This window comes from Amphiprion ocellaris, chromosome 10, assembly GCF_022539595.1.
Source record: "Amphiprion ocellaris isolate individual 3 ecotype Okinawa chromosome 10, ASM2253959v1, whole genome shotgun sequence".
Lineage (NCBI taxonomy): Eukaryota > Metazoa > Chordata > Actinopteri > Pomacentridae > Amphiprion > Amphiprion ocellaris.
Window position 1 is genome coordinate 32,246,020 of NC_072775.1, and position 14,829 is coordinate 32,260,848.

Consider the following 14,829-nt stretch of genomic DNA (forward strand, 5'->3'; position numbering starts at 1 on the left):
TGGAATTTGTAAAGACATGATCATAATGAACATAAAAACATTAGGTTTTTTAATTTTAATAAAAATGTATACAAGATATATCCTGTGAACTTCAAAAGTCCCTCAATTATATATTGACCCATGTTCAGTTACAAGCTGCAAGGAGTTAATAGACCTATATATCTATGACCATCGAGGATGAAATGCTACTTTAACAACAGTAAAGTCCACATTCTAGGCAGAGAAGACAGATGTTTGAAGCAGTTTGCAAACATTTATACTTGGATTCATGCCAGTTTTGGGTGAGTAACACCCCACAGGTGACCCTATATGAACACCTGGAGCGACTCGTCACTAAGAACCGCACACAAGTCCAGCTGTCTTCTGCTGAAGAACATAAGATCCCTGTTATTAATCAAAGAAGAAGCAACACAAAACAACGGTTTCCACACAGTAAATGCTTTATTACTCTGACAGGACGCTCACATCACGCTGCCAGCACATAACGTCACTATTGCGTAGTTTCAACAGCTGGCAGGACCCTACTCACAAACAACCACTATAAAGATGTGACACACAAAAGCCCAGGGTGGACACAAACAGCGAAGGCAACAACACACACACACACGCGCGCTCTTACGCACAGTTAGCAGGTGACGGGACGCACAAACGGCATCGTCCTATAAAGCCTCACTAAACTCCTTTCAAGTGTTCGGCGTCGTACAATCAAGATGGTAGACGTTTTTCAAGGTGTGAACAAAGCAAGTGATCTTCCTGGTATATATTCCCTCTTTATAAGCAGCTTCACAGGTTTACAGTAGTTATGGGGCTCAAAGTGCGGTAGAAAATAAAAGTGACCAAAGCTAGATTTTAAATAAATCACCTAGACGTTCGCTCAGCTAGGTGTCTTTAAAAAGAAAAATAGATATGGCTACATTTTTGGGACTAAAACACTTATACAGTACATAATAAGGAGTGCTGTTATATATTTATATTTATATAAGGTGTATTATAACTTTAGGGGATTTGAAAATACAATGTCAGTGCTGCTAGCTTGTTTAAACTAGTTATATTCCAAATCACCACCATCATATTTATCATCTAAAATCCCTTCTGAGAAAGTGCCGTGACTAAAACCGTACAATAGAACTTCTTTTTTAATCTTTTTAAAATTACCTACTATCTTTTAAAATCTTAAATCTCATTGTGTTTGCGGTCAATCAATCAGCGGTCGTTCAGTCATTGTGAGTAGCAGTCACCGTTCTGTGAAGCTGCTTTCCTGTTTGGAGTGAAGCTCTGCCGGCGGCTGCAGCAGAGGTTCAGATGGTCGCCGTGGTGTTGCTCTCTTTGGCCCGGAACCGGGTCACATGTTCCAGCTGGCCGGAGTCGGACACGTCGTAGCTCGTCTTGTACTTGGCCAAGATTTTCATCAGGGGACGGAGCTTCAGCCACCACTGCTCCTTCGGGATCCTGTGGCTGAAAGGGCGAAAGATGAGGAGGTTTTTTTTTTTAGAAGATATTCACTGGGGACATCAAAAATAAAGTCAAAGTAAAACCACACCAGCAGAGTTGAAGCGTTATTAGTGTTTGGCAAGTCTGCTGGATTGAAGTAGTCGCCTCTTGCAGCCATTTGTTGGGTTCAGATGTTAAATATGAGGAGGAGGAGATGCTCAGACTGCAGAATTCTCTTTATCTCCCTTTAAATCTCTTTAGCTGCTGCACAACAACAGACAATTCATGTTTTCCATGAAAACTCACACTTTCATTCATGTGCTAACATAACTGCACAAGGGTTTTCTAATCATCAATGATCCTTTCAACACCATTAACTAACACAATGTAGCATTAGAACACAGAAGTGATGGTTGCTGGAAATGTTCCTCTGTACCTCTATGGAGATATTCCATTAAAAATCAGCTGTTTCCAGCTACAATAGTCATTTACCACATTAACAATGTCTACACTGGATTTCTGATTCCTTTAATGTTACCTTCATTGAAAAAAATATATTTTTTGACCCCAAGCTTTTTGAACGGTATTGTATTTAACCACAGTAGTTTGAGGTTTTAGTTCCCAAATTAAAACTAAATTCATCAGTTTTAGTCTACAAAAACATCTATGTATTCATACACCTGAAAGCATCGTCTTCTAGGGCACTTTACAGTTTAGTTGTACCTAACATGGAATAATAAAAAATAAATCTCCTTACACAAAGTCCGTCTCATCCCGGAGCTGTGAAACAGGTTGAAAGACCAGAGCTCTGCGACGCATCCCCAACAGACAGGCAGTGTCCTCCGAGTTAGCAAACACCCTCCCTGTGTTCAAGAAAAGACGTTAAAATAATAATAATAATAATTTTAGTAATATAGAAAGATACTCAGAAAGAAAGAACAGAGTCTAGACATGGTAAAATATACTCAAATGTGTACAACAGTACCAGATTAAATAACAAAATGCTGCATTCATCAAGGGATAGAACAAGTGGAGTAAAAGAAAAGTAGAGGGTAAAATCATAAACTCAAAGGGAAACACCTGTACAGCAGAAGCATCCATACATTGATTTTGCCAGTGACAATAGCCAGTTAAACTAAATTTGTGATTTATTTTTTTTTTTGCCAGATTTTATGACTTGAGGTGCAATATTTCTCCACTGTATAATAGATCTTTTAATAATAGAGTTTTACTGAGAGATACCATTCATTTTAAAACCAATGACATGATAGTTTAGATGTCAGAGTTGCTTTGCAATTTGCTATAATATAAACTTTCTTTTTTTTAGCACCTTGCAAAATTGGACTAACAAAGTGCATCTGAAAGCATTAAAATATACAAAACACTGGATAATTGCATTGCTTCAAATTTTGATTTGAAATCGATAAACGGCCAGTTACGTAATGTTGCTGGTTTGTCAATAAGGCTTTCAACACATATTTTCAGTAACTATTATGACTGAAACCATCAACTTGTCAAAAATGTAATCCACATCAAAACTCTAGATGGCGCACTACTGCAGCGAGGCTTAAATTACGCTTCATGCAAGCTGTACCCTGTTAACGGGTCGGTAAAATGAAAGATAAAAGGTTCTGCAACTATGGCACATAACTGAGGTAAACAGTGTTCTCAGGTTTGAATATAATGCCTTCATTAAATTTAAAGGCCCAACGTTTTGTCTCACCTCCTTTGTAAGAGTCCTTGAGCGTCCGTGTGATCCACTGCATCGCTTTAGCGGCGACTTTGGTACCAAAGTTTCTATCAAATGGAGACGGAGCTCCTCCCTGTGGAAAGAAAAGAACACGTTCTATTTAAAATAATGCTGTGAAACATCCAAGATTTCTCAGAATACATAAGGATATTTGTCTAATGCTTGTAGAATGGTGTTTAATGCAATTTACTGTGTCCTGTTAATATGCATTAAATTGGAAAAAATCCTTTAGACAATTAAATCCAGCCTCATATAAAGGATGGATGAGCCATAGAAGGGATAAGTAAATGTTTTATAGGCTCCCTCAAGTTGCAGTTTGAGGACTACAAGGGTTCTTTGTATTTACTTGCTCAAGCTAATGACAATAAAGCAAATCAAAGTGTGTTTTTGTGTGTCCAACCTGCTGCATATGACCGAGGATGTTCTTCCTGCAGTCAAAGGTTCCTCGTCCCTCCTCAGAGTACAGCTGGTAGATGAAGTCAGTGGTGAAGTTCTCGTTGCAGTTCTCATTTCTAAAACAATCCACAATGACAGCAAGGGTCAAAAAAATGAATAAATAAAAAGTTGCACAACAGACCCTGCTGTAACCTGAGCTCTGGATTTAGGGTTATGAGGATAACTTCAGGTCTAACTCTGTTTTCAGGGTTAAACGGTGATTCGCTTCTGACCAGGTACATCACCATCACCTAAGTAGCTCCAGAGCAGGTTATGTTCAAGATCTACACTGCATCATGTTTTCTAGAAGATCCTGTGGAGTTTGGTGTGTGGACAGTGAGTATGCAAAGTCAAAAGTGCCATAAGTTGCCTGTTAGAAGGTGATTTTAATGTAATGCCACTTTTTATGCTGTAAAAAGCATTTAATGACCATATAGATTATAATTTTGCCCCTTCTGGCAACCAAAGCAGCACTTTTTACACAGTTTTTAACACTCCAGGAAGTAAAAGCAGCATTCTGACTGTTTGTACACCACATTAAACACTATTTTACCTGTTTTACTTATAATTTACGTTCCTTTTGACTCATGAATGTATGTAAGTTCACAGAGACCATCTAAACCCTTTTCTGTGTTCTGAGTGTGGATGTCAGAGATGTAGATTCTCAGTGGAAGAACTCCAGTCTTCCTAGCTCTAGTTTTATTTGTACTAGAGGCCTTTATGAAGTAAAACAGTCTAAAAAGTGACAGCTTTGTGTTTGATGACCTAAGATCTGCAATAAGGTTACTTGCTGGTTGGAATTCTGCTTTTGTATTCATTCTTTACGTGCTTTCAAGATCCTCAAGTACCACCAGGGTTGCAGATGAAAGAAAGAGGCTGAAATTGTCTTGCTCTCCATAACAACAGGCTGCACATTTAATAGAATACACCACTGTAATTATATTTACTCTGGCCGTAATGATGGGGCTGTGGCACTGATAAGCCTTTAACTGGTGCTCTTTGTACACAATGCGAACACATTGATGTTCTTGTGTACTGTGTTGTTCCTAGACTCTATTATATTTTAAAAACTGCTTGTGTTGGTTGAAGACCTATACGCATTTGTGATTGGTTATCTGGACTCTGCTCCTTTTATGTGAACCACAAACTGTATATAAAAGTTGTCCATAGTTTGTAGACCACAGGTTTAAAGCCTTGAGTTTTAAATTTAGCTCTTGCCACCTTGATTTTTTTTAAACTAAATGCAACAAGAAAGGTGAGGATCTGACTGGAGAACCCAAAGACAATAAGCACCATGATGCTGTAGTTACACAACATAGCCCCGCCTTAAAACTTCCACTGCTTTATTGTCTATTTCCCTCTGAATGGGACCATAATTTACTAAATTAACATCTAGCTCTCTCAAAAGAAGCTTGCATTTAGTGACTGAGACCATAAATTCATGAGATAAACCAAGTCTGAAGTTGGATCCTTTTCTCAATAACTTTTATTTTGTACTTCTTTCCTGAGTCGCCCCCTGCTGGCTGTTAGCAAGAATGAATGTTTAAAGCACTTTTCAGATCCAGAGGATTGTCCATCTTGTTCTACAGTCTATAGTGTGACCAGTTAGTGTGACTGCAGATGTTAGACTTAGTGAATCCAGATAATGGAAAGATATCCTGCTACTGGTCTCTGGTGTTTTAAGGAACGTAAAATACAACATTTAAGTAATAAAAACAGAATTCTAAGAATTCATACGAGGCTATTGTGGTTAATTAGTCTCCATTTTAGGACCTTAATGCTATACAAATGCCTACAGTACGATAAAATGGCTTTAAAATTACTTGCGGTGGAAAAACACTAAAGCAAAGAAGACTCAAATTCTTTCATTGAAAATCTATATCTCTTACATCGACTCTAAAGGAGAGGGTTTAGATGGTTTCTATAAGCATAAATACCTTCAAGAGTCAGATGGACCGTACCTTATTTGTCAAAGTGTAAAATAGTGTAAAACATGGCGTAGAAACTGTCAGGATGCTGTTTTTACTCAGTGGAATGTTACAAAAAGTTTGCAACAAGTGGCAAAAACATAATCTATATGGTCACTGAAAGCTTTTTACTGCACAACAAATAGCGTTTCTATTTTTAACCTCCTTGTCATCTAAATGGGAATCCAGTTGACAAAATAAACATCTAGCTGTTTTAACTTAGATTAGAAAGTAGCATAAAGACTATAAACTCATTAGATAGATGTTTATAGAAGTCACAGATCAAGTGAGAAATTGGATCATTTTCTCATAGATTTCTATTTTTTTAGTCGCCCCCTGCTGGTTGTTAGAAAGAATGCAGGTTTAAAGCACTTTTCAGACCCAGAGGTCACAGTTCTGGTCTCTGGTGTTTGAAAGAGCATAAAATAGAACACTCAGGTAACCCCAATTAGCCACTGTAACATTGGAGATTTTTTTGCCCCAGTTTTGTGCGATCACAAGTGAAACTTTGAGCTGCACATCACCGAAGGAGAAGTGAGTACATGAGTCATCTGGGTGATATTAACTAGCACTGCCCTCAGGCTGCTGGTTCTCTACACCCACAATGTTTAGACGCTTGCGATGCAGGACTGTGTTTGAGTCTAGTAGTAATGAAGAAATGTAGACGCAACCCACAATGTCACCTACACTAAGTCCAAAATATTACATTTGTCCTATTTCCAGAGACCTCCGTCCTGCTGGGAGGAATTGAACCAGCGTGGTGGTGCAGTGGACTAAAATAACCACAACAGAGGACATGAAAAGACCTCTATCATGAAAGTCTTTAAGGTCGATGTGATGTAAACACATGTAAGACCAACTGCTTTTATCAACTGAATTGAGACGAATACTTATTTACAACAACAGCAGTTATTTAAGCATAATAAAGAGATCGAATATGGAAAAATTTTTACTCCCAGTTGTGTTCTCCTTGTAGTTTTCTCAGTGCAAATACCCCACAGGCTACACAGCAAGATAATGCAGCACATTTGAAATGTTGCACTAAAAAGAAAACGTGGAACGAAGCCTCACCTGAGCACCAAACCCCTCTGGATGCTGGTCTTCATCTTCTGCGTCAGATGCTCCACGTTGGCCTGAAAACACAAATGGAGGCTCGCATTAAACCAGAGCGACGGTGGCGGCCTGCAACCTGCACGAGCAGCCGCGAAAATCTCACACCTCAAGTCTCATCACTCAGATTCAGAGGCGCAGGGTAACGTTTGCACCACTGGGGGGCGCCGCAGTACACCTCTGTGGCAGCCAGGTGTGCTAGTGCAACATTTCCTTCTGAATCTGGTCAACTCTGCAATTTATACCATCAAATTATGAGGAAATTGCTTTAAATTTCTTGAATATGATGCATTTTCTTCATGTTTTATGATCTAAACCCGATGTGGCAAATATAGCTAAATGTATGAATGTTTTTCTTGCGTTACCATGTAATAATACTGATTATTATTTTCAAAAATAACCAGTTTTGTCAAGAAATCGAGCTGAAAACCATACAGGACATAAAGAAATGAATGTAAAGCTGATTAAAACAAGATTAAACGACTTCAGTTTAAGTTTACCCGACATGAGCAACATAAAGACTGACGTCTGTGATCAGCTGATGGGATCTGTCTGTCATGGAACGAGTGCTGCAGCTCAGAGGTTATTAATAAACTGCCTCACATGCATCACTATAATCCGGGTCACCTGCATGCTCCTGAAACATCCAGACAGAGGCGTGACTGACGGACGGAAACTGCTGCAGCTAAATGTGATCAGTGGAGCTTCGTGAAGGTATAAAGTAGTTCAAGCAAAGTTATGAAACAAAAATGAAAACAAAGAGAAAGAAGAACTGATTAAGCTCTCAGCTAGATAAAAGGTGAACTGGGAGGTTTTGGTGTTTTATGATGATGAGAAGAGGGTGTAAAGGTCATAAATGCAGGTATTTTTGCTGTCACTATACACGGATAGACCGATTATCATCTGATTATCGTGGTCAATATTCAGCATTTTTCCAATAATCAATATCAGTAAATTGTTGGTGGATTATTGAAGAATTAAAAGCAGTCTGATGAAGCCTCCCCTTTCTGTCTGCCGTCATGCTGTTGTCCCAAAAAAGTCTCTTAAGCAGAAACTGCAAAAGTCGTTGCCATGAACCAGGAAATTAGCTTCTTTCATAATGGCTAAGGCTATGCTAATGGCTAGCAGCTCAGTCTAGAAAGCTGTCTATAAAACAACAGACAAAAAAAACAAGAGTCTGGAAAACATTAATTAACAAGAAAAACACTCAGAGAGCCCAGTACTCAGCCAAGGCTGCTCAGCTGTATCATTTCTGACAGATAAAATCTTTAATAAAAAATGACCTAGCACTGAGCACAAACGTGTTATGCATGTGTACGTTATGTACAGATACCGATCACGTGACCTAAATATGTAGTGGGCCGCAGGAACTGATGGGACTCAGAAACACCCCCACAATTTAATCACTTGTTCCTTGTATCATTTCTGATGGATAAGTCCTGATAAGTATGCAGGGGTGGATTTGTAGTAGGATCACAATCATGTGATCGTCAGCAGGCAGCTGACGTAGTGTTCACTTGTTGTCATGGTTACAGTGCCGCTATCTCACAATGAAACATAAATCTTTAACAAATCCATGGATCCAGACTATAAGCTGCATCACTGCCAAAATCTAATGAGGTGGTCCTTGTGTCATTTCTGACGTTCCCTGAAAATTTCATCCAAGTCCATTATTCTGTTTTTGAGTAATGTTGCGAACAGACAGACAGACAGACAAATCAACACCAATCGTCACATAACTACGCTGCTTTCCTTGGTGGACTTTAACATGTGGACCTTAGTGGGCAATAAAAGTGATAAAACTGTGAAAGATTAAGAAAATCGAGAAGAATCTCAGTCGAGAACATCCTATTTTAATCACTCCTGTTTGTATTTTACATATTCAGTTATAGTCAACCTTATTAATGGAGAAGTCTAGTTAGGAGTGACAGGTTCCTGCTCTTATATATTCAATATTCAATAAAATTCAATTCAATTTTATTTATATGGCAAAAACTCACATCATCAAAGCAGTTAGCATATTAAGGTAATTAACCTTACGAATTATAAATAGAGAACAGAGAAAACCCAACAATCCAAAGTTGGATTCCCTTTCAGTAATGGTGGAAAGGAACAAAAAAAACTAGAATTGGGAGGGGGGAGAAAAAGCTTCCAACAGAGTCAGGCTCAGGGAAGGCGGCCATCTGCCTCGACCGGTTGGATGAGACTTTACATTTATTGTATATCGGTTCCAAATATCAGTTATCGGACTTTGTCGAGGAACTACAATCGGCATCGATCCCTAAACCAGACATTTCCTTCTCACCTGGAGGTCACGGATGTCGAACGCCTCCTCGTAGATGTAGACGGTGTCGGCGCCGGCAGCCAGACCGCCCACCGTGGCCAAGTAGCCGCAGTAGCCCCCCATGGTCTCGATGATGAAGACCCGCCGCTTGGTGCCGCTGGCCGACTGCTTGATGCGATCACACGTCTGATTCACACACATCACGTACAGTCATTAAACAAGAAAAACGGTCACCGTGGAGACCAGGCAAGCAGAGCTGAGGCAATCGAACAGGAAACTGATTAAAGGTTACCATCTGTCATGTACTTTGGGTTTTCTGATACAGGGTCGAAATCAGTCAATATTATGATGTAAATTAATATTTTTACAGGCTAAACAATTAGAGAAGGCAACTAAGAAATGAATGAATGAAAAAAATCTGCATCAGCTCTACTTTAAAGCCTATAAAACACCTGTAGGATGTTCTAGGCAGAGATGCACAAGTTGACTCATCAGTAGCTGTCAGAATATAAAATTTTCACTTATAATGAAATCTAAACACGGTCTAATGTACAGTTAAATCTAAAATGCGTTTGTGGTTCATTAGTGTGCATTTGGAACGTCAATAAAGCAAAAAGTTGTCGTTTTAAGCACATTTTCTTGACAGCTAAAACAACCCAATGTATTATTTAATAATTGCTGTTTTCTACTGTTTTTTTTTTTTGGCTTTAACGTCTCCTTCATGTGAACAACTTCCTCTGAAAAAACTGATCCTGATCTCAGTTGCTCAGATAATCTTTCCTATTCTTTCCTTATCTTTGGAAAATGTATTTTCTTTCACGACATTTGCACATGTAGAAGCTCACTGAAGCCCTTTTCAGGCTGTTAAAGCGACGGCATTCTATCAGTCAGACAGAAGTCACTTTAAACGTTCCTCGTGTCTTTATTCAGACATAAACTGGGCACACTTTTGTACATCAAGTAACATAAGACATATAAATGAAATACTAATAAACAAAAGACTAAATCTAAATCTGCTTAGTGACAAATGGTTTGACTGTAGCTGATAAACTGTGATTGAAAAGTACACAGTGTGGTTTAGCTTCTGACTGATCCCTGTTAGGAAAAATGTAGAATTGTAAGCCATTAATGAAGTCACTGCTGTCATTCATTGTGCATAAATCAGTATAAATGCACACAAGTCTCTCTCTTTGCAGACATTCATTTGGATCCTGTTGATGTCTGATGCTGCAGGTGTTTAATAAACTCAGAGGAAATCATCCTAAACAGCTGGAAGCAACAAACCGAACTTCGGCTCCTAGCAATATTTTGTTAAAACCTAGATTACATTTTTGTACCTGTTTTTATGGACATTTCAGTTTGTAATAGATATGATTTTGGCAAACCAGCTGTTTCTTTTGCTCTCTGAGATGCTTTTGGATCCATAATTAGTGCTCAAATGTGAAAAAATATCTTCCCAAATTCGCTTAAAAATGATGCTAGGTCCAATTTAGTAAGACGACCATCGTGACTCTTACAGAAAAGTGACCGAGGTGTTCGATTAGATGACGTCAGATTAACAGAGAGATATCTGACAGTTGCTTCACTATTACATAATGGTTTTGCGCAAACTCCAAATACAACTCAATAAGAAGGAAGGACACTAGAAAGAATAACAGAACAAAAACATAAAGATTCAGCTACCATCAGAGTTGATCTGTGCATCTCTTTGCTTTGAACAGATGAGTGGAGTCTCCAAAGATCAGAACACTACAGTGTAAAGTCTCATTTATCTCATTAAAAACTGTTCTATTCTCTGGTTTTATGAGGTTCTGGGACTCACTGCTTTGTTCTTTGCTGCAGATTTCACTCATCTGGTGTCAAACAAACAACAAGTGAAACAAAAATCACTCAGAAACAGTCACAGTGATGCACACAAACAACATCACTCAAACTTTTACACACAGAAACACACAGAAATGCATCTTCAGTAATCAACACCAGCACAGTCACTGACATGCATTAAGGTGTTAACATGTACTCACTGTGGTTTCACTCCTGATTTCTCATTCATCTCTAAGTTTCACTGGATGAACTGGGATCACAGTTCAACACTGTGAAGGACTGAATCAGTGGCATCTCAGCAGGTTAATGGAGGTTTTCTCTGCTTCATTTCACCCAAGTTTCTAATCATGAAAAGTTAAAATACCGTACAATACTCATTTCAAGTTTTTTGTAAGTTATATGTGAACTTTGGTATCAAATCTTCTGGCATCCAGTGTAAACTTTGCTTTAATATCAATATATCATCATTTTAGTTGTGTAATTTGCAAAATAAACAGAATTTTACTGTATTTTACTTTGTAGCTGAAAACGTAAGAAGATATTTATAAAATTGTTGCATTTTTCATTTTCCTTTTTTTATTTTTCCTTCAGCTTATATCTCATTTATTAATTTTATATGTCTTGCATCTGTAACTGTACTTTGAAAAGACAAATGGTCACCGTTTCTCCGGAAAAAAAAGCTTTAAATGAAAACACAGTAAGAGATTTCATCAATGAATTTCATGTGTAGTATTTAAATTTACAGTGCAATATTTCAACATCATGTGAAAAATTTCAATTTCATTTGTAGTATTTCTTCACTATGAGTGATACTTTACTACCTCAGAATCATTGCTGGTAATATTTACTACTTTCTCTACTCTAGTTTTACTTCAGTTTACTTATTGTACTTATATCTTATTGTTTTTCTACTACGTTCTGTGATTTTCATGTTATTTCATTTGGTTTTCTGCGTGACATCTGGCAAAACAATTTCCTTTTGGTAACAGATTTGTCAGTTCAGTAGTTCTGAACAAATGATCAAGACATGAACTGGCTTAATCTTTGCCTAAATTTTGAAATCTAAACACATATGTCAGCTCCTTGGGCCTGAGAAACACCAAATTAACCCTCCTGCTCATCACTTCATCAGTCCAGAGGCAGTTTGAGATCCATCAGCAGCCTCCTTTCATTGACAGTCATCATCCTAAAAACAACATGGAGTACCTGCAGCTGTTAACATCTGCCTGACAGTGCGTCTGTCTCCGGCCGGGCCCTTACCTCCACGATGGCGTTGAGGGACGTGTCGGCTCCGATACTGAGGTCGGTGCCGGGCACATTGTTACTAATGGTGGCGGGCAGCATGCACACCGGGATGCAAAGCTCCTCGTAGTTGGCTCGGGCCTCGTACAGCTGCAGCAGCGACTCAAGGGCCTGATGGTGGTGGCCGTAATATGAGGTTAGAGCAGCAAGTCTGAGACCCTGTCAGTGTGTCCTCGTGTGGCACATTATCATACTGTTGAAGGCTGCCTCATGGTGCCCAGCGGCTCCCTTAGCGTGTATCCTTTGAAACTGAAGCTGCATCTTAAAACAATGCTGTTTTCGATACGTAGATACTGTACTGTTCACTACAAACTGTTAGCATAAAAGCACTTTGAAGCAAATGAGAGGCTAAAATACCTTCTCTAAACACATATTTTTTGGTTTCTGGGGTGTTTCTGGAGCTGTTTCATCAAAATTAATGAGTAATTTTAACAAACATGTCAAATGAGAACAAATTATTTACTTAAAGTCCTTCTCTAGTCTTTGATTTAACTCCTAAAAACTCACCTTGGTGTATCAAAGTTACATATTCAGAAGTTTTTTCCCATGAAAATAATCCCTTCATGCCTTAAAATTGATTTTTACAGGTAATTTTACACAGGTTTTTTCCTTTAGAATGTGCAGCTTGAGCACACCGGCTCACCTTCAACTCTGCTAAAACACTGTAAAACTACTCTACGCTACACAATGGTAAAATGTAATAATTAAATAATTCAGCTGTAAATATCTGACCTGGAAACTCTAATTAAACAAGACGTCTCACCCTGCATGTTGACGGAACTGGTTCTTTAAGTTTGCTAAGTTTGAAACCCTGAAAACCCCAATCTGTGTTTCTGAGACTTCCATATGCGGTTATATCTAAATGGAAATACTCATCCATGCTGTTGAATACTCATTTAGCTCATTATATATCCTCTAGCATTTAAAAAAACACCACATGTACATGTTATTGAAGTAGAAACTTAGATTTTCACCAGAAGGGGTCTTTAAAATGTGCTGAAAAATATGATTAAAGGCGGGAAAATATCTAACCTGCAATTTTTAGGCTGGTTATGTAGAAACTTAAGCACTTCATGGATATGTTACCGAGGGGATCTTTAAATATTTGAATACTGCTGCTTTTTTGGGTTGAAACACACTAGTTATGGTGTACACAGTAATTCTTAATTGTATGGATTTGATAGACAACATGATCCAGGTTTTAGAAGGTTTTTCTGTCGCTGACAAGACAAATTAGTTGGTATGAAACACTAAATAGCTGTAATTTCTTTCTGTATGATATCCAAGTATACTCTACCACTTCACAAATTGACACTGAAGAGTGAAGGACACAGGAAAAGGAAGCTGCTGCGACCATGAACCTGCAGCTCTGCATGTGTTTTATGGCCTACAGTGTGCTGTGCTGCTGGCTGGCTCTCTCCAGGAGGTGGGGGTCTTTGGCTTCTCATTGGCTGACAGGAGATGGGAAGGGGAGACGTGGGGGGGTTCACCTTGGCTGGCATGTAACGGTGTTGACGCGACAAGATAACGATAGAGGTGGGACTCCAGAGGCCCGGAGCGACGTCTCCTTTTATGTCCAAGAAGCAAAGCTGATTTGTCTTCTTCTAATCAGGCAGTAGGACAAAGGAAAGCTGAGCCGGGGCTCCAAACAACACGTCTAGAAATGCAGAAGGCATGCAGTGAAGCTGGACTTGTATGTGCCTAGCAGCATGCAAACTTACTCTCCAAACACACCGGCTCTGTGCCGTTTGGAGAAGGACTGAACCAGGCCTCCTGTCGGCTGGTCTGCTGTTTACCAAACAAACACACGGACACGCCAAGGCCAGAAAACATGCCACAACACGTCACTGCATGCCCCAACACTTACCTGGGGCCTCTGCTGAACAGCTCGCCTCCGACAACAACCAGCAGCAAGGGCTTCCTACTGTATGAGCTAACGTTATTAGTTTCTGCACCTGTGGCTGCAACAATAGCTCAGGAAACTCAATAACTACTTAAACTAAGCAAAGTTTTTTGGCTTGGGAAGTCTGAACTGTTCGTTTTCATATCTGTACCACTATCATTTACTACCAGTGCAAAGTAGTTTTGTTTATATGAAAACAGGAGGTCATTACATGTCATTTGATCTATGGAAATCCAACTAAAGGTTTGGCTACCTGTGTTTATACAAAATATTACAGCCCTGGAACACTTTACAGCAGTGTTTCCTCAGTCTCTCTGTTTAGTTTAACAACTGTTAACAAAACTACGAGGACTAATAATCAAATGAACAAAGTTTCATGCACTGAAACAAGGATTTTTTATCATGATTTGTTCAGAAGTTAAAAACTTGACAACATAAAATAATGGCTTTTACAGCTGTGAACAAAAACTGACCTACACCTGTAAAGACCATGTATAAGATGGCAGTCTTGAGTTTCTAATGACTCCTACAACTCTTTATTTTCTATGATGAAATTTCTGAAACACATGCTTCTTGGTCACAAATAACCATCATGCATTTTGGTTAGATTTATTGCAGGTCTTATGGAAGTATGAGGAAAACGTGTTGGGTCAAAAACATACATACAGCAACTTGAATTATCTGTTTTGGTGATGTAGAAAGCTGCGTTAATCAAATTTTCTTAGTGGCATGGCCTCTTAACATCTTGTGAGTGATTACGATTGACTACAGCTGGTGACTCCTCGGAGCCAGTTCAAATACATCCACTCATTAGATTCAAACA

General features: G+C 38.8%; 1 protein-coding gene across 3 annotated transcripts in view; it reads right to left on the minus strand.

Annotated features, from left to right (window-relative positions):
- Window positions 1–422: 422 nt before the first annotated feature.
- The window catches only part of LOC111563872 (ATP-dependent 6-phosphofructokinase, platelet type-like), a 49,458-nt gene continuing 35,051 nt past the window's right edge, over window positions 423–14,829 (minus strand). For 2 of the 3 annotated variants that reach the window (XM_055014541.1, XM_055014542.1), the window contains exons 17-23: window positions 12,062–12,214; window positions 8,999–9,163; window positions 6,655–6,716; window positions 3,582–3,693; window positions 3,155–3,254; window positions 2,189–2,294; window positions 423–1,455 (exon numbers count right to left, since the gene is read on the minus strand). In XM_055014541.1, coding sequence (XP_054870516.1) covers window positions 1,299–1,455; window positions 2,189–2,294; window positions 3,155–3,254; window positions 3,582–3,693; window positions 6,655–6,716; window positions 8,999–9,163; window positions 12,062–12,214 — 855 coding nt within the window. In that variant the 3' untranslated portion in view covers window positions 423–1,298. The remainder of the gene's footprint in view (window positions 1,456–2,188; window positions 2,295–3,154; window positions 3,255–3,581; window positions 3,694–6,654; window positions 6,717–8,998; window positions 9,164–12,061; window positions 12,215–14,829) is intronic. The other variant, XM_055014543.1, reaches the window with a different exon arrangement.